We start from the raw sequence: 23,585 nt of genomic DNA on the forward strand, positions 1-23,585 counted from the left end.
GTAGTTCTTTTTAAATGAACCACTGCCAAACCAAATATTCTCCCTTTTCAATTTGAGTAATTAAAACTGGAGACCTAAATGCAAATAAATCTGAATTTCTGGTTGTTATTTGTAGCCTAACACTGTAGTCTTTGGTGATAAGAGTTTGAATCTCAACAGTATGATCATTTCTTCTGGGATAATAATTTGATTTATTGCTAATATGTTGAATATAACTGAGCACAGAAATATGAGGTGCTCTGAAACTAATACCTTGCTTTTTTGGAAAGATTAACTTGGGAAATAATTTTGGTTTTGGAAAATTAAAATTGAACTCAGATACATGATTTTATGTGCTAATTACATAGAGCTCTACACCTTTTATAATTCATACCAGTATTAAAAACCTCTTAGCATTTTGGTTTACCTAAATTACTTGTGCACTGTCAGTGTTTTGGGGGGTAACTGATACTCATGATTCAATTGCGTTCTCCACCTAACTCTTCATCTTTGTTCAGTTTAGTCATTAACAGGTTTTTTGTTCTTCACTTCTTTATCATTTCAGCTTTTCCCGTTGTAATGGACTGTGTGCTAGCCATTTGACAGGAGTCATCCTGAGCTGTCTTACAGGTTGAACTTTCAGTGGATCTCTGCGGAGAAGGAGTGTCTCCTTTCTCTCTCCTGAATCTTTTGTTCTCTAACCTTCAGCATATTCTCTCCCTAATTCTGTTAAAGATTTATTTATTTTATTACAAAGTCAGATATACAGAGAGGAGGAGAAACAGATAGGAAGATCTTCCGTCCAATGATTCACTCCCCAAGTGAGCCGCAAAGGCCGGTGTGCGCCGATCCGATGCCTGGAACCTGGAACCTCTTCCGGGTCTCCCACGCGGGTGCAGGGTCCCAAATCTTTGGGCCGTCCTCGACTGCTTTCCCAGGCCACAAGCAGGGAGCTGGATGGGAAGTGGAGCTGCCGGGATTAGAACTGGCGCCCATATGGGATCCCGGGGCTTTCAAGGCGAGGACTTTAGCCGCTAGGCCACGCCGCCGGGCCCAGAGATCCTTTTTGTAAAGTATTCTCAAATTGCGTTTGAAGCATTTATAGATTGTCCTTCCTATCCATCATTACAATAGTCATTGAATTCTGTATGATTTTCACATCTCTTTTCACCTGCTACCCTTTTTGCTCTCTTGTAGTCTCTGCAGCTCAGCAGGTTGCAGGTTTATCACAGTGTTAGCAAGTGGCAACTCCTGAGGTTGCCCAAGCAGCCGTGAGTCAGGTCTGCTTCTGTTCCCTCTCAGCATCCAGTTGATCGTAGATCGGAGTCTTTGTTTTTAGTATTGCTTCTTACCTTTGCTGCCATTTCATGTTTCAGTCTTCATGAATGAACAACCGGTTTTACTACAAGAACTTCCTAACTCTTCAGCTACACATTTTGGCTTCTTTTGTAAATTTCTCAACAGGAAAGACAGGAGATTTTGTAACAAATTCATTTATTTGTATTTTCCAGAGAGGGAGAGAGAGGGGTTTCACTCATAGGTTAACTGCCTATGTGTCGGAACCAGCTAGGGCTGGAATACAGAAATCAACCCAAGTTTTCCTGTGGGTAGCAAGGGCCCACTCACTGTGCTATCACCGACCGCCCCAGAGTAAGAGTTAGCAGGAATGTGGACTTGGATGCGCAGCCAACACTTGAAAGCAGACACTGAAATTGATAAAGGCATCCCAAACAGTAACTTAACCTCTCTCCAAAATGTGCGCCTGAAAAGATGGGAAACTTTTAAGCATTACAGAACGATAATGCAAACATGCTGGAGAAATTGCAGGAAGCTGGTAAAGGCAGTCAGGCTTTTCCTGTTTGTTAGTTTTCTGATTATCAGTGATTAGACTGCAGTCTCCCATAATGCTTACATTTCAAAAATATGATTCCTAGCTCCTTGAGAAAGACATTTCTGGTGTGTGAAACTGGCCAGAGGCTGGGAAATGGCTAATATTACAGAGGTCTAAAGAAGTAATATACAATTCAAACTTTGCGAAAGTAGATGAGCCAAGGCAAGCCAAGAACCTTGTAATCCTAAAGATACCAGACTTCAGTAAAACTAGGAGACCATTAAGGCTGATTCTGTCCATAGAATTCTGAAACCTTCAACTCCCCTTGGCAGCCTGCAGTATCTGTCCAGATTTGGGAGGCTCGAGCCTACATTTGGTATGAATTCATGCCTATGGTGTCAACCTGATGCACCTGTCTTCTTAATCACTGAACATTTACTCTTTTTCACACCTTGGTTCTTTAGTGGCTAAGGGTGGTCTGAGACGTAGGTCATTTTCCCTGTCTGAAAAGCTCACGCGCATCTTGTCAGACTACAGTATTTTCTTAACTCAAGAGACACCTCACGGCAGCATGGCTCTGGATCCTGCCGAGGGAAGTCATCAGTCTTTGTGGTTTTTCTTCTTCCTCCATGTCTGTGAGTTCCTGGAGGGCAGGTGCTGTAAACACAGCTTAGTAAGTCACTGGACCCAGAAGTCCTTAAGACCTGCTTGCCAAATGACATATAGATATGAAAAGTATGATGGCATAATTCCTTGTATATGCAATTTATATTTACCAACGTAAATGAAAGCAAAACTCTTAAAGAGTAGAAATGTCTTTACGTTTCCAGAGGAATTATTTAAAACCTGAGTTGAATATTCCTTAGTTTTTCTTCTCCATAGCGTTCTGCCCTATCGTGATTGAAAACAAGCAAGCAAACATAGAATTTCACTTGTAATTTGAAACCCAGATTTTTGCCAACTCTGCTAGCTTCTAGAAAGCATAACTCTGAAGTCTTATTCTCAAATCGGACGAAATGAAAATCACCATAGTGAATTTGGCATGGTGGCATAGCACGCTAATTATTAGTCCGCTAGTGTCGGCATCCCTTGTGGAAGTCAGTTTTTGTTCTGGCTGCTCCACTTGTGATCCGACTCTACCTGTGGGCTGGAAAAACAACGAAGGATGGCTCACATCCTTGGGCTCCCTGTATCCACCTAGGAGAACTGGAAGAAGCTCCTGGTTCTCAGCTTTGAGTCAGATCAGCCCTGGCTCTTAAGGCCGTTTGGGGAGTGAACCAGTGGATGGCAGGTTCTTTCTGTGAAGTGGGCCTTCCAAATAAAAATGAATAAATCTTTAAAAAAAAGTATAGTCTACTGGTTTATCTCAAGACAAAAGGTCTAGAAGCCTTGTTGCCTCGTTGCTAGTCTACATCCCCACAAGCATTTGTGTTGACAATTTTTATTGCACTTGTGATGGGTATTTCTCCCTTGTTATAAGTGATATCTCATTGTCTTCATTTGTAGTTCCAAATGACAGGAGATGTTGAGCACCTCCTAAAATGAATATTTTTATCTTTTTAAGTTTGTTTGAGTTTTGTAGCATTTTTGGACAGCTGTCTTTTTTTTCATGAATCGTGTTGATGATGTTTTATCTAAACCCCACGGCACATAGTCTTCTTGTAAGCTATTGTTTAGGGAATAGGTTCTTTTTCAAGTGCTTGATTTCTTAATAATATTAGTTGATAAAATTGATAAAAATAGAGCAGGAAACTTGGCATGCGTTCAAGTCTGACATCAGTAGTTAAAGTGAACATGTTTTTGATCTATACATCAGAATAGTGTTAACACAAATATATCATGATCTACGTTCTGATGACTGAACGTATTGAGTTATGTCTGTCCCTGGGGAGCCATTATTAACCCTATCTTTATATGCATATATATTTTTTTCAGAAAGCAGCCACTCTTTGTAAGTCTCAGTAAGAGCCTCTGCAGCATCATTTTATGGACCTCTTTAGACCCAGTCTTCCCAGTGCAGGCATTTTCTGAGCTGTTTTCTAAGGTGCCACATTTTTCTGTTAATGACTCCTGATGGTAGTTTCATTTGTGCCTTGAATAGCCAAATGGCTCCATTTCGTGCCAGTTCTGTTTGAATACGAATTGCACTGTACTCGCACAAGTGTCAAATAATTAAATCCTTCTTTTCTTTTTCCTTTTCAAGTGCTGAGCTCTCAGCTTTTCATTTCCACTGTGATATGTCGTTGAACACATTCCAGCACCTCGCAGAGAATGGATTAACTGCCACAAGTTTTCTCCCTTTTTATACATTCCATTATCAGGTTCATGTGTACTTAGTGTCAGAGAGGGACCCATTCTTGCTTTGGTGCTGCGGAACTTTGCTTGTGTCATCAAACAGCCAGTTGGGATTCCACTCATCCCCCTGCAGGCTTCTTTGATTGTTATTTTTTAATCTACACGCTTTTCTTTTAGGCTGTAGCCTTTAGAAGCCTTGGTGCAACACATGGTCGACTGCAGAAATTCACACATATGGTCTGCTGAAGTAGGTGTGAGAGTTTATGAATGGCTAGACTATATTGATAATGGTTATAGGAAGAAAAAATGGTAAGTTTAACAAGACTTGGAGGAGTGTCTTATACTGGCTTCTCTGTTAGTACATGGGTAACAGATATTGACATAGTCGTTACTATAACACGAAGAAGTAGCTACCCTGATATCTACTGGTACATGGAACCTGGACATACTTTATTGAAAAAGAATCAATTTAGCAGTCCACAAGATCAAGTGTACCTATAACTATGACTTTTCTGAATATAGGTATTTACCAAGTATAATTAAACATTGAAATAAATGATATGAGAATACTTGTCATAGTAAAGTTACCAAATTGATCAAGTGGAATGCTAGCCAGACTGGGAGTTAGTGTTCAGTAAACATTTTGAATGCCCTGGATACCTCAAAGAATGCACGTTCACACCTCCGGAGAGAGTGTGGGTTTTGGTTTTTGTGTTTAGTTTAAGTTAACAGATATCAGTAAGAACTTTTGTTCAATATTGGAAATTTTCATGTAAGGACTTTAAATAACAAAACAAGTCACATGACTCTGTAAGTATTCTACGCCTGGTGTAGTCCGATCATCTCTACTAACTCAGTAATGGTTAACATCTGCTCCCAATTTCACCATTGCCTTTCTTTATAAAGTAAGTCACGCTCACTTTCATTGTATGAACTTTAAATTACAGACAAAGCTGTTTAATGGATCTGTCATCAGTTTTCGTAGCTTGACTCTTGACCTCTAAGTCTCAGAGAAGCTGGTGTTTTAGGGAAGAAGCGGGGGAAGCTTTCAGAATGATCCTGCTGCTGCCAAATCGTTCATGAAAACAGGCTGGCTTTGCTCATGGTTTCTGAGTTCTTGCTTTCCATCCTGCTCACGGCTTTTCTCCATGCAGGTGGATCCATGCCTAGGGAATTGGCACTTCCTTCATTGTCACTAGTGAACTGTCATTTGTTTCTGCCCTCGCCTCTCTGAGACCCTGCCTGTGTGTGTGAGGCAAGGTCTAGTGGCAGGAGAAAGATTCCAGAAGAGGAGCTCTTGAGTAAGAAAAACCCAGGATGAATGTTTAGCTGTTGTAATAGCGGAGCCTAATATTATCTAATATTTTCATGACTCAAGTTCTGTGATTTTTCAATTTTAAAAGCAAGGATGATCATAGTTAACTTCTCTGGATGTAACGAAGATTAAATAATCCATAAAATGATACGTTATTAATACAGTGTGATTTTCTTTTCCTCCTCGCCTTCCTCCTTAACTCCCTTCCCTTTTTCTCCTTTCCTCCCCTTGCTCTTCTTCCTCTTCGCGGGCCCTTCTTGTTTCTACTCTGCTTTTTCCTACTTCGTGTCATACAATTGCTGTGATCTCCCAGCTCAGGCATTTGACACCCTGGTTGACATGTTGGCTAGGATGCCTGCATCCCTGTTGGAGAGGCTTAGCTTCAAGTTCTGGCTCTGCCTCAGATCCAGCTTTCCAGTAACATGCATCCTGGGAGGCAGTGAAGGCGACTCAAGCACGCGTGGCCACAGCAGCCCTCCAGGAGACCCAGAGTTCCTGATTCCTGATTCTGAGCTGCCCCAGCTCTTGACTATTACAGACATTTAGGGATATAGTGCTTTTCAAATGCATTTTAAAAATCTGTTGAAAGAAAAATAGAAGTAAAACATGCTGTTGTCATTTTCAAGTTCATCCAGATTAGTTCTGCCTACACTCTGCAACATGTTACAGAGTATAACCTCTGACAGGGTAGCTCAGGAGTGTGTATCTTGGACATAGCATGGCTTATATTTAGCTTCCAGAGCCTAGGAACAAGGCAGTATGTTTTGCTCTGGCTGCTTTCGAAAGGCAGAATCTCCAACCATTCTGCTTCTTCTGTTCCAGTACTGCCTAGAATTTCCCAGGCTTAGGCTCAGAATAGCAGTCCCAGGTGAGTGTTTGCAGCTCAGTTTGTTATCTGGGAACCCACGCAGTTCACATTTGCCTTACCTTTGAATTCCCCGCCACTGTGCATTCTCACTGACTTCAGTACAATTGAGCACACCTTTAAAGGTTTGTTAGAACATAAATTGCTTGGCCTGGCATAGTGGCTCAATTGGCTGATTCTTCACCTCCAAGTTCTGGGTAGCATATGGGTGCTGGTTCGTGTCTCGAATGCTCCATTCTCTTCCAGCCCTCTGCTTGTGACCTGGGAACGCAGTCGAGGACGGCCCAAAGCCTTGAGACCCTGCACCTGTGTGGGAGACCTAGACGAAGCTCCTGGCTATTGGCTTCGGATTGGCTCAGCTCTGGCCATTGCAGCCACTTGGGGAGTGAACCAGAGGATGGGAGATCTTTATGTCACTCCTTCTCTCTATAAACCTACCTTTTCAATAAAGAGAAATAAGTTTTAAAGAAAGAGAAATGTGTGTTACTTAAATCACATCAGCTTAATCTTCTACCTGCTAGCACTGGAATCCCATATGGGCAACATTCCCACGTGGGTGCAGGATCACGAGGCTTTGAGCCATCCTTGATTGCTTTCCCAGGCCACAAGCAGGGAGCTGGATGGGGAGTGGGGCAACCGGGACACGAACCGGCACATTCAAGACAAAGCTTTAGCCACTGAGCCACTGCACCAGGCCCAGTAATAGACATTTTCTCTCCCAGTTCTGAGGTCTGGAAGTCCCACAGGGGGTTGCCGTTCTGGTCAGTTTCTGTAGAGAGCTGCATTCCTGACTTGCACATGGCTGCTTTCTCACTGTGTCTTCATCTATGTGCACACCAGGATTTTTAGGAGAAATGGAAATGAATAGATTCCTTTCTCTGTGGTTTTGTTGGGTTCCCTGGAGAAGTGCCACCTGGGTCTTTCTAAGGAGATAGGTCTCAGGCTGCTGGCTTCTGGGCAGCAGTAGGGAAATCAGGGTGCCACTGTAATCTATAACTTGCCAGCGATTCCCCATTTTCCTTTTTGTTTTAAGGTTTATTTATTTTCTTGGATAGTCAGATATACAGAAAGGAGGAGAGACAGAGAGGAAGATCTTCCATCCGATGGCTCACTCCCCAAGTGACCGCAAGCTGAGCCAGGAGCTTCTTCTGGGTCTCCCATGCAGGTACAGGGTCCCAATGCTTTGGGCCACCCTCACCTGTTTTCCCAGGCCACAAGCAGGGAGCTGGATGGGAAAGCAGGCTGCTGGGACATGAATTGGCCCCTATATGGGATCGCGGTGAGGATTTTAACCACTAGGCTACTGCGCTAGGCCCCATTCCCCATTTTCTTTAAGGTGACTACATCTGCCGAGATTGTGGTGGGCATTCAGTGAACGTTCATGCTCTTGCTTTTGTTGCCCCTTTTTACTGGGTCCCTGAGGCACCTGGTGCTGACAGTTGGCAAGCCTTTTGAAGGCTCTGCAGCGTACAGCGTGTTGGTTCTCATCCACTCCGTCGAGGTTAGGGAGTTCTATACGGGCCCTGAATCAGTTACTGATACTCCGTCTGTTTCACCCGTTAATCTTCTCTTCGCCCCGTTTCTCCTCGTTTTGTTGGTTTATAGTTTGTTGTTGTTGTTAAGCCATTCGCTGTAGTTCAGCAGTGTTTCAGTGGGAAAGATGCGTGTGTGTTGAGTCTTCCATCTTAATCCAGAAGCTTGTTTTCCTTTCCTTTTCTTTTTTTTTACTTAGTTAGAATTGCTTTTTAATCTCTGCAATAGAAGTTCCATTATGTAGGGTGATGATTGACTAGTGTTTGTTGGAAGAAAGCCTCTGAGAAGAGAATAAGATGAATCATCAAGTCGGGGCTGCTGCTAATGATGTGACCGTCAGACTCTCACTCCCCTAATCAGATGAAGAAAACTTCAATGAAATGTAGCAGCTGGTTATCAGTAGTGTAGAGGAAGGTGGTAGTTTTCCACAAGTTTCTGGTTTAATATTTTCGTCCTCCTATAATTCTCCCTTGGCTGGGATAGTGGAAATTAGTTTTAAGTAAAGAGAAGATGGCTTCTAACTCTCATGGTCTTATAAAAGATGCAGGACAGGTGCATCCATTTTCTATTTAAATATGCTCAAAGATACTGAAGGGAGTGAGAGAGGATTGGTAATTATGCTCTCATAATTCAATTTAAAATATGCTGTCTTAAAGAATCCTCACAAAATCCTGTAAAATACCCATTCTAAATACCAGGGTCTTTTAAAGAATTTAATTATCATTATTATCATTTTTCAAGATACAGTTTCATAGACTCCTGGATTTCCTCTTCTACCCTCCTCATACCTCCCCCACCACTGTTCCCCCCTATTGTTAACAATGGTATAGTCCTTCAGCATCAGATTCTGCTGTTTGAGTGTATCCTGACATTGCAGGTATAGGCAATGGTAGGAGGTCTAGTATCCTACTGTCAAGATATATTGAACAGCTTTTATTGGGAGTCCTCCTTTATTCGGGAATCAACATGCATACTGCAACACATTTTCTCTTCCCAATACGCTAGCTTTCGTTATATGGTTCATCTATAAGAGTATAATGTATATGCATATTTACCTAAACATCTGCTTGTCTCTTATTTTGCAAGGAGGTTGTCTTATATCAGAGAGAACATAAGATATTTACTGTTTGAGTAATTTGCAAGACAAAAGTATTACCAAAATTTGAGTCTGGGAGTGGATGACTGTAAACTCTTTTCTATTGAATACTGTTTCATTTCAGTATCTATCTGGCAGTTGTCATTAACAGGCTATGAGACTGGGGTAGCTGATGTCATTTCCTTTCCTCTCCATTTCTTCTTACTCTAAATTAGTTGGTAAGAACGGCTCCATTAAAAGCAGCTAAGGGTCCCCTGTTCCTTGATAAATAGGCAAAGCATTTGACTACGCACACAGTAAAACTGAATGGTGCATCTTTGAAAACTTTGCTACCTATCTTCTTGATTCTGTGTCTTGAAGTCTGTAGTTGTCATTTAGAATGTCTGCCACTCAAGTGCATTAGATTTGTTTTTGGAGCAGACTAAATCCAAACATTGAAAATAACTAGATATCACAGATATTGACAAGATTCCTGCATTTCTGTATAAATTCTAATTAAATAGGTAAATATTGTTTCAAATCTATTTCTCTACATTTTCACACTGAGGCTAAGAGAAAATAGAACTAAACAGTTTAAGACTCCAATGTGGGCTGTCATTGTGGACTGTCACAGCTAGGTTTCATTTTATATAAAAGTTTTATATATATATAAAACTTTTAAAAATTAATTAATTTGGGACCAGTGGCGTGGCCTAGTGGCTGAAGTCCTCGCCTTGAATGCGCCGGGATCCCATATGGGTGCTGGTTTTAATCCCGGCAGCTCCACTTCCCATCCAGCTCCCTGCTTGTGGCCTGGGAAAGCAGTTGAGGACAGCCCAAAGCCTTAGGACTCTGCACCCATGTGTGAGACCTGGAAGAGGTTCCTGGCTCCTGGCTCCGGATTGGCTCAGCACTGGCCATTGCAGTCACTTGAGGAGTGAATCATCGGAGAGAAGGTCTTTCTGTCTCTCCTCCTCTCTGTATATCTGACTTTCCAATAAAACTAAAATAAATCTTTAAAAAAAGTTAATTTATTTGTTTTATGATAAGGTTCCAAAAGCTCTGGGAGCTAGGTTTCATTTTTTAAAACTTTGATATATCCAGCCTAAAGTTCTGGCTCTTTCAAATAATTCCCCAAACATTAGAAGTTGTTCTGCTCTTAATTTGGATGTGTTTAGTGGCTTAGCTGATATGATTACTTTGATCAGGACTTCTAAAGGGATATCCCTACTGAGTTTCTCTTACATAACCCTCTAAGACACAGCTGCCAAGCCGAGAAAATGCGTTTGATGCTCCATTGAAAAAGAAGCTGAAAATATTCTTACAACGTAAGATCCCTCCAGGGGGCCTCACCTCTGCATGGCAACTCTCCTGCTTACTTTTGGACAAGTAAGCCAACAGGAAGCTCGAACCCAGGCCACCTTCTACTTCTGTTGCAACCCCATGCTTGCATGTCTGCCTTGGAAAACTCCCTTGTATCTTAACGTTACTCCTGCTCTTTCACGTGTGGACAGGGCCTCATCCCATCCTCTTTCTTCTCCTGACAAGCATTGATTGAGTATCTCCCATTTCTGGTCCAGGCACTTGGGGAACGTGGGTTAACAAGGCTGCTCTGTGACATGAGAACGCACTCAGAAACTGCTGGAGTTCACCCAGGCAATGGAGGCTTGAAGTGTTGACGCATGCGTGGTGAAGAAATGAGCAAATGGGGTTGATTACATCCTCTTGCTAGAAACTGGTTGGGGTGATATCGAAAAGAAAATTCTGTTTCTTTTTCTAGACCAGCCCTGCTCTTCAGACAGCCTGAAATCTGTCTTCCTGGCGAGACTTAGTTCCTCTTTCCTAGAACTTTTAAACGACTGTTAATACATTTAATACATTCATGCTATTTGGCAATATTTGTTTGTACCTATTACCTTCACTACTATGCTAAACATTCTGAAAAATTTTCATGTGTTTTAAATATATCATTATCAATTTTTAAAACCATCGCACTTGGCCTTTAAAAATAAAGGTAATGAATGAATGCAAACTTACAAGATGCATTGCATTTATTTGGAAGGCATTGTGACTCAGAAAGGGAGGGAGGGGGAGGGGGAGAGAGAAACAGAGGCAGGTCAGTCCTGGGTCCATAGGCTCATTCCCCAAAGGCCCATGATAGTCAGGGCTATGCCAGGAGGTGGGTCCATAGGCTCATTCCCCAAAGGTCCATGATAGTCAGGGCTGTGCCAGGAGGTGGGCGCCTTGTCTGGCTGGGCTGAGGACTTGGACCATGTTGTGTTTTTTCCCCAGGCAAATTAGCAGGAAATTGCATTGGAAATCGAGTCGTTAGGACACTACCTAGCACTCATATGGGATGCGGGCATCGAAGGTAGTAGTTTAACTTGCTGTATCACAATGCCAGCCTCTAGTGGATGATTTTTACAAGAATTTTTGATAAAAGCCATTTTTCTATCTATGTCTAGTATTTTCTAACTGGTTAGTTGAAGATATTGAGCAATAAAAATTTGTGTTGTTGAGACATGTAAAATAAGAAATATTTGTATTTCTTTTAAGTTTTGGGAAGGAGAGTATTTTTGAATATTTCGGGACTTTCTGGATAAATTTAAGTAGGAGATTGAACCACGGTATGATGTTTGCACCCACTGGTAAAATGATCTATAAGGTGCATGACTTAAGTTCTCCTCTTATTTCCTGAGGTCCGCTCTTAGCCTGAATTTTCTTAGGCCTGTGTTTTCCTTTCTTACACCTTTCAAATCTATTCAAAGGTTGCATACCTTTTATTCTGATGATGGCTACCAGTTAACAACACTGCCTTAGGTTGCTTGAGTCTTATAAACAAGGAACTGTTGTAAATTGACAAAAAGATCAAGCTAAATGCATTCAGCTGTGGGAGGACTCAGCAGTCAGAATCATGTAAATCCCTCTTCTGGACTCAATCCTCCATCGTCTCTTGCAAACGCAGGCAGAAATTGTCAGAGGGCATGGTTTAGCTTTCTGGTTCTGCCATCCTCTGTTACTGGGATATTACCCTTCTTGTCTGGGCCCTTGCGATAAAAGGGCAGCGTGAACCATACACGGAAGTTAATGACAGCTGCAGGCCAGGACAAAGTGACATCACGAAGGTGTTCATTTTGTTTTGTGAAAGAGCCTGAAAGATCCGTTATTGACGAGATTATTTCTAAAGCCCCCGAGAAACATGTTTACGCCAGTCTGGAAAAAATCAAATATGTGATCTTAGATTTTTCTTTCTGTTTCGCCCTTAGCCATACCTCTGGGTATTCTTGTTGTTCGTGGGGACTGTGACTTGGAGACTTGCCGAATGTACATAGACCGCCTCCAAGAGGTGAGTTGATGCAGCTAATTGTTTATCCTATTCAGCTTTCCACTTTTGTGAGCCGTCTAGGGTCGTTTTTGAAATGATGCGCTGTGGGACACAATAGAAACGTCACTGTGTCCTTCCCTCCTGCTCTGTGGGTCTCCCTTTCCAGCCTCCACAGTGGGAAGGACTTGCTTGGGGTCACTGCCAACAGCCCTTGCTGCAGTGTGCACTTCATAACTAGAGCTTGGAACGTCTTGTCTTCTTTCCAGCCTGCAAACCTGTACTTTCCGAGCTGTACCGAATTTCAAAGGGAATTGATCAATAATGAAAGAAATCAGAGATTTGGGGTTACTGAATGTTTTGTATCTACCAGACTCTCGTCAAGTACAGCTAGATTTTGTTTAAAAAATAAAATCCCTACAGGAAGAAACGCCTTCTATATTTCATGGGAATTTGTCAGAACACAAAGGAATTAGCTTTTTTCTTTTTTTTAGATTTATTTTATCAATGTAGTCTCATAGAGAAACGAGAAATGGAGGTTCTCATGAGATTCCGGTGAATGTAACTGTCACTTGGAAAGATGGAGAGTCAAGATCATGGTTACAGTTGGTCTGGATTGCTTTATAAAGCCTTGAGGGACAGTATCAACTGTCTTCATTCCACAAATAGCAGAGAACATGTGTAGTGATGTCTCTAATATTGGTACTTTTTTCTGTGTGCTTGTTTATTTTCACCCGCTAGAAGAAAGGGTGGCAGAGAGTGAGAGCGAGGTCAAGCAAGAGAAAGAGAGAACTATGTCATCTGTTGATTCACTGCCTAATTAGCTGCAAGAGCCAGGGCTCAGCCAGGCTGAAGCCAGGGGCTCGGAACTTCATCTGCAATGGGCCAAGCATTTAAGCCATTATCTGTTGCCTCCAAGTTACACGAGCAGGAAGGTGGATTAGAAGTGAAGTGGCTGGGACTCAAACCAGAATTTTGATATGGGATGTGGGCATCCCAGCAAAGTGTCCCATATTGTAGCAGGTGCCTGTTTCTGTCATTGATTTTTTTATGCTATATGCATATGAAAGGCATGTTTCTCACATAGGGTTAGACACGGGGTGATTCTGTTCACGATTCCTTAATGAGCAATTCTGTCTCCAAATATACATCAGGTGTCAGTAAATAAAGTGAGCACGTAGTGTTTAAAACTCCTTCGATTTGTAACCACTTTGCTATGAATATTCGATTCCATGAGGAAGAACAGAGTGGTATGAAAAATTACTACTTTTTTCTTTTTCATTGTTAAGAATAAAAACAAAATTACATATGCAAATATTTAGAAGTAGCTGCCAAAGTTTGAATATTAATTTTTTTTACTTGAATCAAAGATAGTTGCTTGAATCAATTAAAATTTGTGAACATTTTACCGTGGTGCCAATCTATATTATCAGAATTTATAGTATCTCATTTTTATGGAACTCTAATTGCAAACTGCAATGAAACAGTGAATCATAGTTGGAGCCAACCTATTTTCTAATTTAACACTTAGGTGACTTTAATAACACCTTACAGTAATAAAATGTATGACTAAGCGTATGACTATTGAAAGCTAATTTATCGGTGTGCAACCATACCACATCAATACTAGGCAAAAGGAAAATTCTAAAACACAAACAAGCCAAAAAAAAAAAAAAAAGCCACAGGAGAAGGCATTCACTCAAAAAAAAAGGGGGGGAATAATTTTTAAACTAACCTAGGTATAGAGAATAAATTGATGAAGCGCTGTCAGAAACAGCTGAGAGAGCAAGAGTAGCTGACATCTGTAAATAGAATCGGGACACTCATTAGAGAGGAAGCCTGGGGAGCGTGTGCATGGTGGTGACAACTTAGTCATACAGCTCTTCAAAGCGAGTCCATTTCTCAGAGTCTTCCAGAAAAAAAACCGTATGGACTTTAATCTGTGATAAGGCCGAGGTGGATATCATTTTCTTTGTGCAAACTATGAAAATCTGTGTTTGCCAAAAAAACATGTCAGTATAAACATTTACCAGGACGGTATGTACTGGGTCTAAGATAAAGAAATTATTAGCGTGTAAAGAGACTCTTGAAACCTTTTTTCATGTGGTAAAAGTTTAGGTGTCAAACAAACATGGTCTTCGGTTATTATACTAAAATTGTTTATTATTTTCTTCTGGTCTTTCCCATCTTTGAAGTCACGATATGTCACTTATCTCTAAAAACTAGTTATGATTTAGAGGTTATAATAATTTTCTAGAGACTTTTCCTGTTTCTGTGCAACTTACAACGTTTTATTACTTCTGATATTGCTTTCTTTGTTCAATTTTGATGAATTTGGATGTTTTCTAGAGAGGCATAGTAAGATTCAGTTGGGTGTTCCATTGGTAGAATTGTAGGGCAACTTGCACAATCTTGCTTTAAGTACATGCAGATTTTTTCTGCTTTTCTCACTAGGATCTGCACTCGGTTTCTTCTGGCTCGCAGAGAGTTCATTACCAGGTAATTCATAATTAAATGTCCTTGTTTCCTAACTTTGGGCCAAGAGGAACCTACTTTTCACTTGCTATCTCCTTTGGAATTAGAATCCACTTTTGCCCTAAGGACAGAGTTCATGCTTTGGAAGACTCTAGAAAGATTTTTATGCTGATTATTTTGCATTGTAGTGAGCTTTGGTTCATATTAGAGTAAATTTTTGTTTTGTGTTTTCCCCAGATCATTTAAACAAAGGTTAGAAAATGTGCTTTCAATGATGAATATCATAAAATCTAGTCAAATCGACTTACCAGGGAAAGAGTCACCTGATCCATATAAGAAAAAAATACAGATCAGGGTAGATTTCATGTAACAGTTATTATGATTAAACCCTTATTTTTTCCTGGCCATCTTTCTGCTTTACTCTCCTCTTTCAATTTTAATTTTGGATACATGTTTTCATGGTCCAAGATAACTTCTACTAGCAAACATCCTTTATATCCAAGGCTTCCTAGAGCCTTCAAGGGAAAGTGCTAAAATATCATCTGCTTGGTCCATCCTACTCATTCGTGCTAGATCTATTAAACTCTGTCTGTCTGTCTGTCTGTCTTATATGACCTGTGTCTAGTCCATAGAACTCTCAGCTGTCTTTTGCCCCAGTAGACTTTGGAGCTTCCATTAATTCCATGACTCACAATTCTGTTCAGTCATCCTCTAACCCATCAGATTCACTCAAGCATGGTTTAGATACCAATGCACAGTATCACTCTAAAATGCAAAGGACCCACATAGAGCTCTTGGAGGGAGTAGTGTCATTAAAGCTTTGTTCTCTGCAAATCCCCTATGCTGATCATTCCTGGAGAAGGTGTGTGTGGGAGTGGAACCTATCAACAACTTTCTCCAACTCGACCACTCAATCCATCAAATGCTACCTCCCAAGGTATGCACTAGCAGGAAGCTAAAACCAGAGTGGAGATGGGACTGGAGTCTAGAATTAACATGGCAGGAGCACAGGGAGAGGATGATGAGGAATTTCCTAGCAGAGCCAAGAGCTAGTTTAAGCAAGGAGCCATAGCGTATGAGCTTTCACATCGGCCTTTTGGCTAAGATCAAGTGTAGATCTCAGAGGGAATGCTGAATACATGATTATGCTTTAACCCCACTGGTTTTGATATGCCGATTGCAGCCAAGAAGCTTAGTGAGTAGATGCAGGACTTTGAATATCGGAGTTCAGTAAAAAATTATGACCAAGAGATAGAAATGTAGGTATCAACAGAAAATAGATATGTTAAAACTGCTAGACTGGAAGAAGACACTTGCGAGGAGTTTAGATAAAGGAGAGTCCCATCAGCAAGTATATACCAGCCAGTAAGAACAGAGGTTCATAAATACCAGTTAGTCATCAGGAACTATCAAAATCATGGTGCAAAGCAGAAATGCAAGAAATCAAGGGAAAAAGTGGTATCAGGCAAAGCCTGGAGTGTCAAATATACTAACAGGACACATTGCGAGGGGACATCAGATGAGCCGTGAGTGGAAACTCTGCATTGCCTCCTCACTAGTTTTGTTTTGTAAGTATAAACCTATTCTGAAATCAGTTATTAAGAAGGGAAAGCCAAGGGTGAAGAGTGGAAGTGAACGGATCATGTCAAATGCTTAAAGAAAGGCCCAGATGATGTAGATTGGTTTCCATGTATTTTCTAAGGATACAAATACATGTGATGCAGATGCTATGAATTTTTAACTGGAAAGTAACAACCAACTGGCAGGGAGTCTCACATTAAATATTTTGTTTCTTAATGGAGAGCTGATATCAGAATTTCTTAGTTTGTAGCAGTTGGGAATAATGTAGAGACCACTTGAAGAAACACAGATGGGAAAATGTCCTATATGCTTTCTAAATGAGTTTTCTCATGCATTACATGTTTGGAGAATTAATTGTAAAGAAAATGAAGAGACTGGAGTCACTTTAAAAAACTTGAGAAATTCCTATCAGCTCACTAATTTACAGCTGGGCTTTTAACTAAATATTTTTTAAGATGAGGGAAAAAGGAACTCTAGAGAAAAAAAAAAAGCATTCGGATAGGTATACATGTGCTCAAGACATCTTGTTAATGAACCTTGGGCAGTTGCTCGTCTTGGAAGCATTGCCTTGCTCTGAATTCTTGCTTGTCAAATTCCTGCTGACTTGCCAACAAAGCACTAAAGCTCTAAAACAACACCTCATATTAACCTAACAAGGCATTATGGATTATGCAAGACCATGTTAGGTATTTATAGCCTGCTAAAAATTCTTGCCTGCACCATCTCCGAGGCCGAAGTACAAAGATTGCTGCCTGCCAGTGGTATGTATGCAACCTATAACTAATAGTTACACAACACAAATGCATGGTGCTTATAGACTCAAGATACTGTTGAGATCGGCAAATATACTAAAGTTTAAAGAGTTGACACGTATGTATTTAATGAAGATGCTTTCTGAAGGAAACAAAACTTTTTCTCTCCCTCCGTGGAAAATATGGCATTGCTTTCTAATTCCAAGATGCAAAGTTTCTAAGAAACAGAAGTCAATTGAACCATTTCGGCACTCCTGAACTCTTGAGAGTTTTGAACTCTGTATGGGACGTTCAGCAAGAATGAGAAACATTGTTGTGATCTGGTGTAAGATGTTGCGATGTATCTTACAATGCACAGGTAAAAGAAGGAGTTCTCTAATTAGAAAAGGCAATAGTATAAAGCTTGAGATCCCCGAGTTATTCTAATTATTCAACAGGCAAATAAATAAGTCCCCAATAAAGAAAGGTGAAGGAGAAACAGAGAGAGAAGAGATCAGGTAAAGTAGGTGAGTCTTCTTTGAAAATGATAGTATAGAATAAAGACATGATAAGAATATATGTACATAAAGACATATTGGGTTTCTCATTTGCCCCGGGTCATACTCAGAAGGGAAACTGTTTATAACGATGAACAAGTGAGAGCTGGTACCTTAGGACTTCATAATAAATATCATAAGATTTAATGAGTAAAAGTAAAATCAACAAGGGCATTCCTTTTTCTAGGAGTTAGTTTACTTAAAAATAATATCATAATGGTTAGAATATTTATAAATGGATGTGACATTTTTGAAGGGTTTATTTTCATCCTTTACAGGTGTAAATCTTTTTCACTTCCACAAAACAAACAAACAAAAACTCCAAAACCCATGGTTCAGATCGAAGTTACATCTATTTGTTCATCTTCTCATCTCTTTTCCAGGATACTTGTTCCTCTGGCAGGTCTGTGCTCTGTTCTGTTATACCTCTGTCTAGCCCTGGGTAAACTCTGCATTTCCAAAATGTTTCAGTTATCTCCCCAACAACTAGTCTTTTTCTGAGCTCTTATCCATCTTTATTTTCTCTGGAATCTCATCTCTTCTGTGTGTGTGTGTGTGTGTATTTTAACAGTCCTTCCATGGACAGAATTAAATAAGTTGAAAGATTCTTTCTGGGAATTACTTGATCTTATTTTAAAGAAGGGCAGGTGCTAGCTAGAAACTTTCTAGAACACTCTGAAAAAGTTTGAAGATGTCAGAAGGTGATCCAATGGAAACTTGAAGTAAGAATTTCCTAGATCCTATGCAGGTTGCTAAATCTGAAAAACAAAACAAAAACACGGTCGATGTACACAGAGTTGTTGTGGTGCTGATAATGGATGAAAGGCTCCATCAGAAAAATGGTCCCATAAAAATGTAAAGTACTTTCCATTTCTACTTTCAATCATAACCTCATTATTTGTCTTTCGAGCCTAACAAGGACCACCACATTTCTGTGTTCTACTGAAAGAACTATGAATGACAGTGTACATTTGATATTAAAGGGTTTAGAAATATGTAAATAACATAACCAAGCTTTCATTGTGATATAATTGGGCAGAGACACATAAACATGTAGAAAAATTAAATAATAGAAGGGTTAAGTGTAACAGATTTTGAGGCCTCGATGAGAGGAATTGGGATAAATGTGAAAAATTTAGAGTGGTTATTGACTGGACATTATTAAATAAAGTATAAAATCTCAACATGAAAGACTTCATTTACTTCGATTCATCTACTAAATTTTATCAAAGAAAAGAATTTGATTCACACTGGAAGTATAGTTACGTGCTAGGTGAGTATTGCCTAATTGAATAACTTACTGGAGTGTGTAATGGGACTGCTGTGCCTTCATTAAATTATGTGTGTATAAGTTATGAGCAGTTAGATGTAAATTAAAGGCAAGTGTGGCATACGTATGTGAAATAGCAGTTCAGATGATTCATTTATCAATTATGCATAATTCATGGCATTTGGCTTTCAGAAATGCATAAAAATATCAGGTTTGCTTTTGTGCATGTGGCCGTATTTTTAGCAAGAGAAACATGTTATCCATTACCGTACATCAAAAGAGAAAATTCACTTATCAGGGACATTTGAAATGAGCACTTTTTTCGTTAATATTCATTTAGACAGTATGTAATTTTAGATTATTATATTTAAAATAGAAAAGAGCATATTATGTCTAAGGTTGTGTCGTTTGGCCTACGTTATAGTGCCCTGGCAGTTGCATTTATCCAAATCACACCATTTATAGGAAGAAAAATAACAGATCAAAAATGCGCGAGTCAAGTGTCTCATCTGTTTGATGAGTCATTGATTTGATTATGCAATTTGAGAACTAAAAGTCCTAAATTATCACTGAAGGCTACAGATATGGTGGTTAGAAGCACAGCTCGGATAATTATGCGAATGTAGTTGCATTCACACAATCCACATCTTTCAAGCATTTATAATCATGTTTTTGAAATGTATGTATATTTTAAGCTTGTATTTTTGGCTCTCGTAGAGCCAAAATAATATGTGAATTTCACAAGTCAAGCACACTTCTGACCATTTGTTGGCACTGTTGAGAAAATATTGCTGGGTCCAACCTCTTATTTCAAAAAAAAAAAAAAATCTGGCCTTGGAACTAGTATTCCTTACCCTCTTGTGCCTGGGCAAGGTGTTTCTTTGTTTTTCTCATTTCCGTTTTCCAGGTCAAATCTGAATCATGGTCTGCATTGCACTGCTGGTCCCACATCTGTAGGCAACAGAGGATGTCCCTAAAACCAGGAGCACTGCACTTAATATTTGAGCCGTCCTCTCTGCCTGTCTGCCAGATCCTGTTTGAGGACATGATAAGATAGTTAACTTGATGGAGTTGAGTAACTTACAGTAGAATTGGTCATTAATAACTTTAAAGAAAACTTTTAGTACATTCAATAGTAAGTCTATTAATAACACCACCCACTGACATTTATTCTAGGTACTATTTTTGAGCAATAAAGGGAATAAAAACTGGACAAAGATGAAAGAGTTACTTGGACACTGTACACACAAAAAACCCTACTTAACTATGTGATCATTATTAATTAAAAATGCCCAAGGAAGTAAAGTGGGTGAAGTTGTCGCCTGCAACCGCAGTGTCCCATATAAATAGAAGCACTAGTTTGAGTTTGGATACTCTGGTTCCTTTCTAGCTCCCTGAAAGCAGGGGTGGGAAGGCAACAGAAGATGAACCAAGTATTTGGGCCCATGCCATGCTTGTAGGAGACACTGGTGGATTTCTTGGCTCCTGGCTTTTGACCTGTCACAGTCTGGACCGTGAAACCATTTGAGCTGTGAACTAGTGGATGGAGGAACTCCTTTTTTTCGTTTCTCCCTCTCTCTTTCTCTATATCAGTATTTCAAATAATTGTTTTTAAAAGCTAAAAAAAGAATCTCCAGTATAAAGGGATTTATATACCTGCTTTTTAAAAATAAATATTACTTATTTCATTTGAAAGGCAAAAAGATTGAGAGTGAAAGCAAGAGAGAGAGCGTTCCTATTTACTAATTCAATGCCAAAGTGCCCAAAACAGTTGAGGGGTTGAATCTAGGATTTGGTAACACTATTCATGTTCCACCCAAGGGAGACAGGAACCAAGTCACTAAAGCCTCAGCTGCTGTTCCTAGGGTCTGCACTGGTGGAGAGATAGATCCAGGAACTCCAGTGTGGGTTGCAGTTTTTTTTAAATGATTTATTGGAAAGGCAGATCAGATGTATTGAGAAGAGAGACAGAGAGGAAGGTCTTCCATCAGCTGGTTCACTCCCCAAATGGCCACAATGGCGAGAACTGAACTCAATTTCAACCAGGAGCCGGGAGCATCTTCTGGGTTTCCCATGTGGGTGCATGGTTCCGAGGCTTTGGACCATGCTCTGCTGCTTTCCCAGGTCATAAGCAGGAAACTGGATGGAAAGTGGAGCAGCGGGGACACGAATGGCACCCACTGGGGATCCTGGCACTTACAAGGTGAGGCTTGAGTCATTGAGCCATTGCACCAGCCCGCATTTGGTTGTTTTAACCATGAAGCTAAACACCCACTCCAGTAGACCATACTTTTAAGTTGGGAATTCCATTGGAATGGTCTGCTTCTCCTTACTCTTACTCCATTTTCCACCCATTCAAAATGCATTTTTCTTCGATATCAAGGTGCTCACATTTCTCTTGGCTTTTATGCGATAGGTGTGTTGGGCAGTCAGCCAGCTTTTATAAACGTAGTTTTCAGATGGGTTAGATTTCTGTTTGACTTTTAAGTCCCCATTCAATACTAACTGTAGGACATCAGCTTTCTGGTATGTATCCTCTACTCTTCTCTACAGCAGTACCACTTCACAGACATATGATGCGGTCATGAGGCTTTCTTTTTAAGAACAACCATCCCTTGGGAAAAAAAGTTCAACTTGAATACATAGTAAGTCCAAATACGAGAGCCAAAAACAGCACAGAAAACGCTGCAACTGCTTCATAATACTGTCACCACTCCTTAAAGACATGGCCTAATTTTGTTCCTTATTAGGTTTATATCACATGCTTTGCACATTATTGCTTTTAATAAATACACATAAAAATGGTTGATCATAATTGTATTACAAGAGTAAGAGTAATTTGTAGTTGTGACAACTGACACCCCCGATCAGCAAGTATAAGCAAATGGGTAAAACTAAACAAATACCAAAAAAAGCACAATTACTGTTGAATGAGCAATTCAACAGTAATTACTGGAGGGGACAGTAAAAGAAACTGTTGTGAAAAACATTACTGTTGGTGATAGCAGCTATTCATCCTTGAAAATAACACCCTGCATATAAGACAATTATATAGCTTCTAATATTATAAAATGTGTCAGTGTTTTACTGATTAATCCCTGTACACCAAGCTAACAAATGGAATGATTTCAGCCTTTGTCTCCTGCCATTTTTTTTTTTTTTGGCATTCACTCAAACTTGTTCTCTTTCTGCCTTTTCTCTGACACACAGAATCTGAGTGCAAATGTGTTTATGGATAAAATAGTGTTATGCTGTGGTGGCAGCGTCCCAGTGACTTGGTTTGAAATGTGGCCCTCATGCAGTGAGCTCCTCATGAGACTAAGGGTCAGAATGATTTAGGTAATTTTTCTTTCCCTACCTGCCACAGCATTCTTGTCTAGGAGAGATAAATGCACATGAGAATATGTACTAGCCAATGGCTTCAGCATGTCATGTCTTTATTCGTCAAAAAACAGCTCTTGACAGAAGATTTTTTTTTGCCATTTTATAAATGAGGAACTCAAGGCACACAGGAGGTGACAGAGTGCTTCAGTTGTTATGGTTGGTAGCCAAGAAGCTGCTGCTCTTAATTAGGCGACCACTCCAATTTGCCTTGTGCTTGATTGGGATTGGATGATCAAAGAGCTCTTGCCTTACTTTTCTTTCCCATTCACAGGTCTGTCTCTTCTGTATTTTAACACGTTAAGGGAGGAGTTTGGGAGCATTTGAATTCTTAACCTTTCTGTGATGATGATGATGATCTTACCCTACAAGAGCAGTGGAGTGCCAGAGCAAACTTTCTCAGTTAATGCAACTTTTGCTCAGTTTCCCAAACTCAGGTGAAATCCAGTAATAAGGATCACTTCAACCACCACTAGTTTAGCTGTTCCCAGTCCTGCTTCAACCTTCTTGTACCTCAAACCTTGCGAATCATGTCCTCTTATCTGGTTGTGCTTAGCAGTTGATTGTACTCTTACTTTTTATTTCATTTTGCTGGTGTTTCGGGGTATATGTTTTACATTTTATCTGTCTACTGTTTGGCAAATCATTTTAACACGGACTTCAGGAAAATTTCAAACTTACTGCTTCAGTGCAGATGAGGTATTTTCATTTGCATTTATGCATATGGATTAGAACCAAAGGCAAAATTATCTTTGAGCATTCACTGGTTTTGTGCAACTTTTGGTGCTTGTAAATTTTTCAAGGTTTTATTTTTATTTATTAAAAAGAGTCACAGAGAGTAAGAAGAAACACACAGAGATCTTCCACTTGTGGGATTATCACCCATACGGCTTCAATACCTGGGGCCTGGAACTCTAATCAGGTTTTCCACATGACCAGCAGGGACCAAAGTGGTTGGGTCATTATCTGCTTGCATCCCAGGCACATTAACAGGGAGATGGATCAAACCAGAACATCCTTGACTTGACCTGTGCACTGAGAATGGAAAACCAGAACTGCAGGAGGTGACTTAATGCACTCCACATGTAAAGCTTTTAAACAAGTATTTAGTGGCATTATGAATTCACACCAATATTAATTATATTTTCTTCGGGATTCAAGTGCAATTTAATATTGGCTCTTACGATGACAAATGCTATCCTCTTAAGTGCTAAATATTTTTACAAAAAAGGTAGAAATAGTTTCCACAGAGCAGCAAGAGAATTTTTCCCATAGAGCAACAAAAGAAGCATTTCCAAAAAGTTAGGATTCTGCAGTGAACTTCTGATGTCTTCCTAAATTGAAGTTTATTCTTTCTTTCACCAGGAAAGTACTA

The 23,585-nt window shown here is 40.0% G+C and overlaps 1 protein-coding gene across 4 annotated transcripts in view; it reads left to right on the forward strand.

Annotated features, from left to right (window-relative positions):
• DGKI (diacylglycerol kinase iota) overlaps nucleotides 1-23,585 on the forward strand; it is a 402,429-nt gene that overhangs the window by 314,021 nt on the left and 64,823 nt on the right. For 3 of the 4 annotated variants that reach the window (XR_009244222.1, XM_058654978.1, XM_058654980.1), the window contains exons 23-24: nucleotides 12,160-12,239; nucleotides 14,670-14,714. Coding sequence is in view for 3 of the 4 variants with exons in the window: in XM_058654978.1 (XP_058510961.1) it covers nucleotides 12,160-12,239; nucleotides 14,670-14,714 (125 nt within the window). In the remaining variant the exon portion in view is untranslated. The remainder of the gene's footprint in view (nucleotides 1-12,159; nucleotides 12,240-14,669; nucleotides 14,715-23,585) is intronic. The other variant, XM_058654979.1, reaches the window with a different exon arrangement.

This window comes from Ochotona princeps, chromosome 25, assembly GCF_030435755.1.
Source record: "Ochotona princeps isolate mOchPri1 chromosome 25, mOchPri1.hap1, whole genome shotgun sequence".
Classification (NCBI taxonomy): Eukaryota; Metazoa; Chordata; class Mammalia; order Lagomorpha; family Ochotonidae; genus Ochotona; species Ochotona princeps.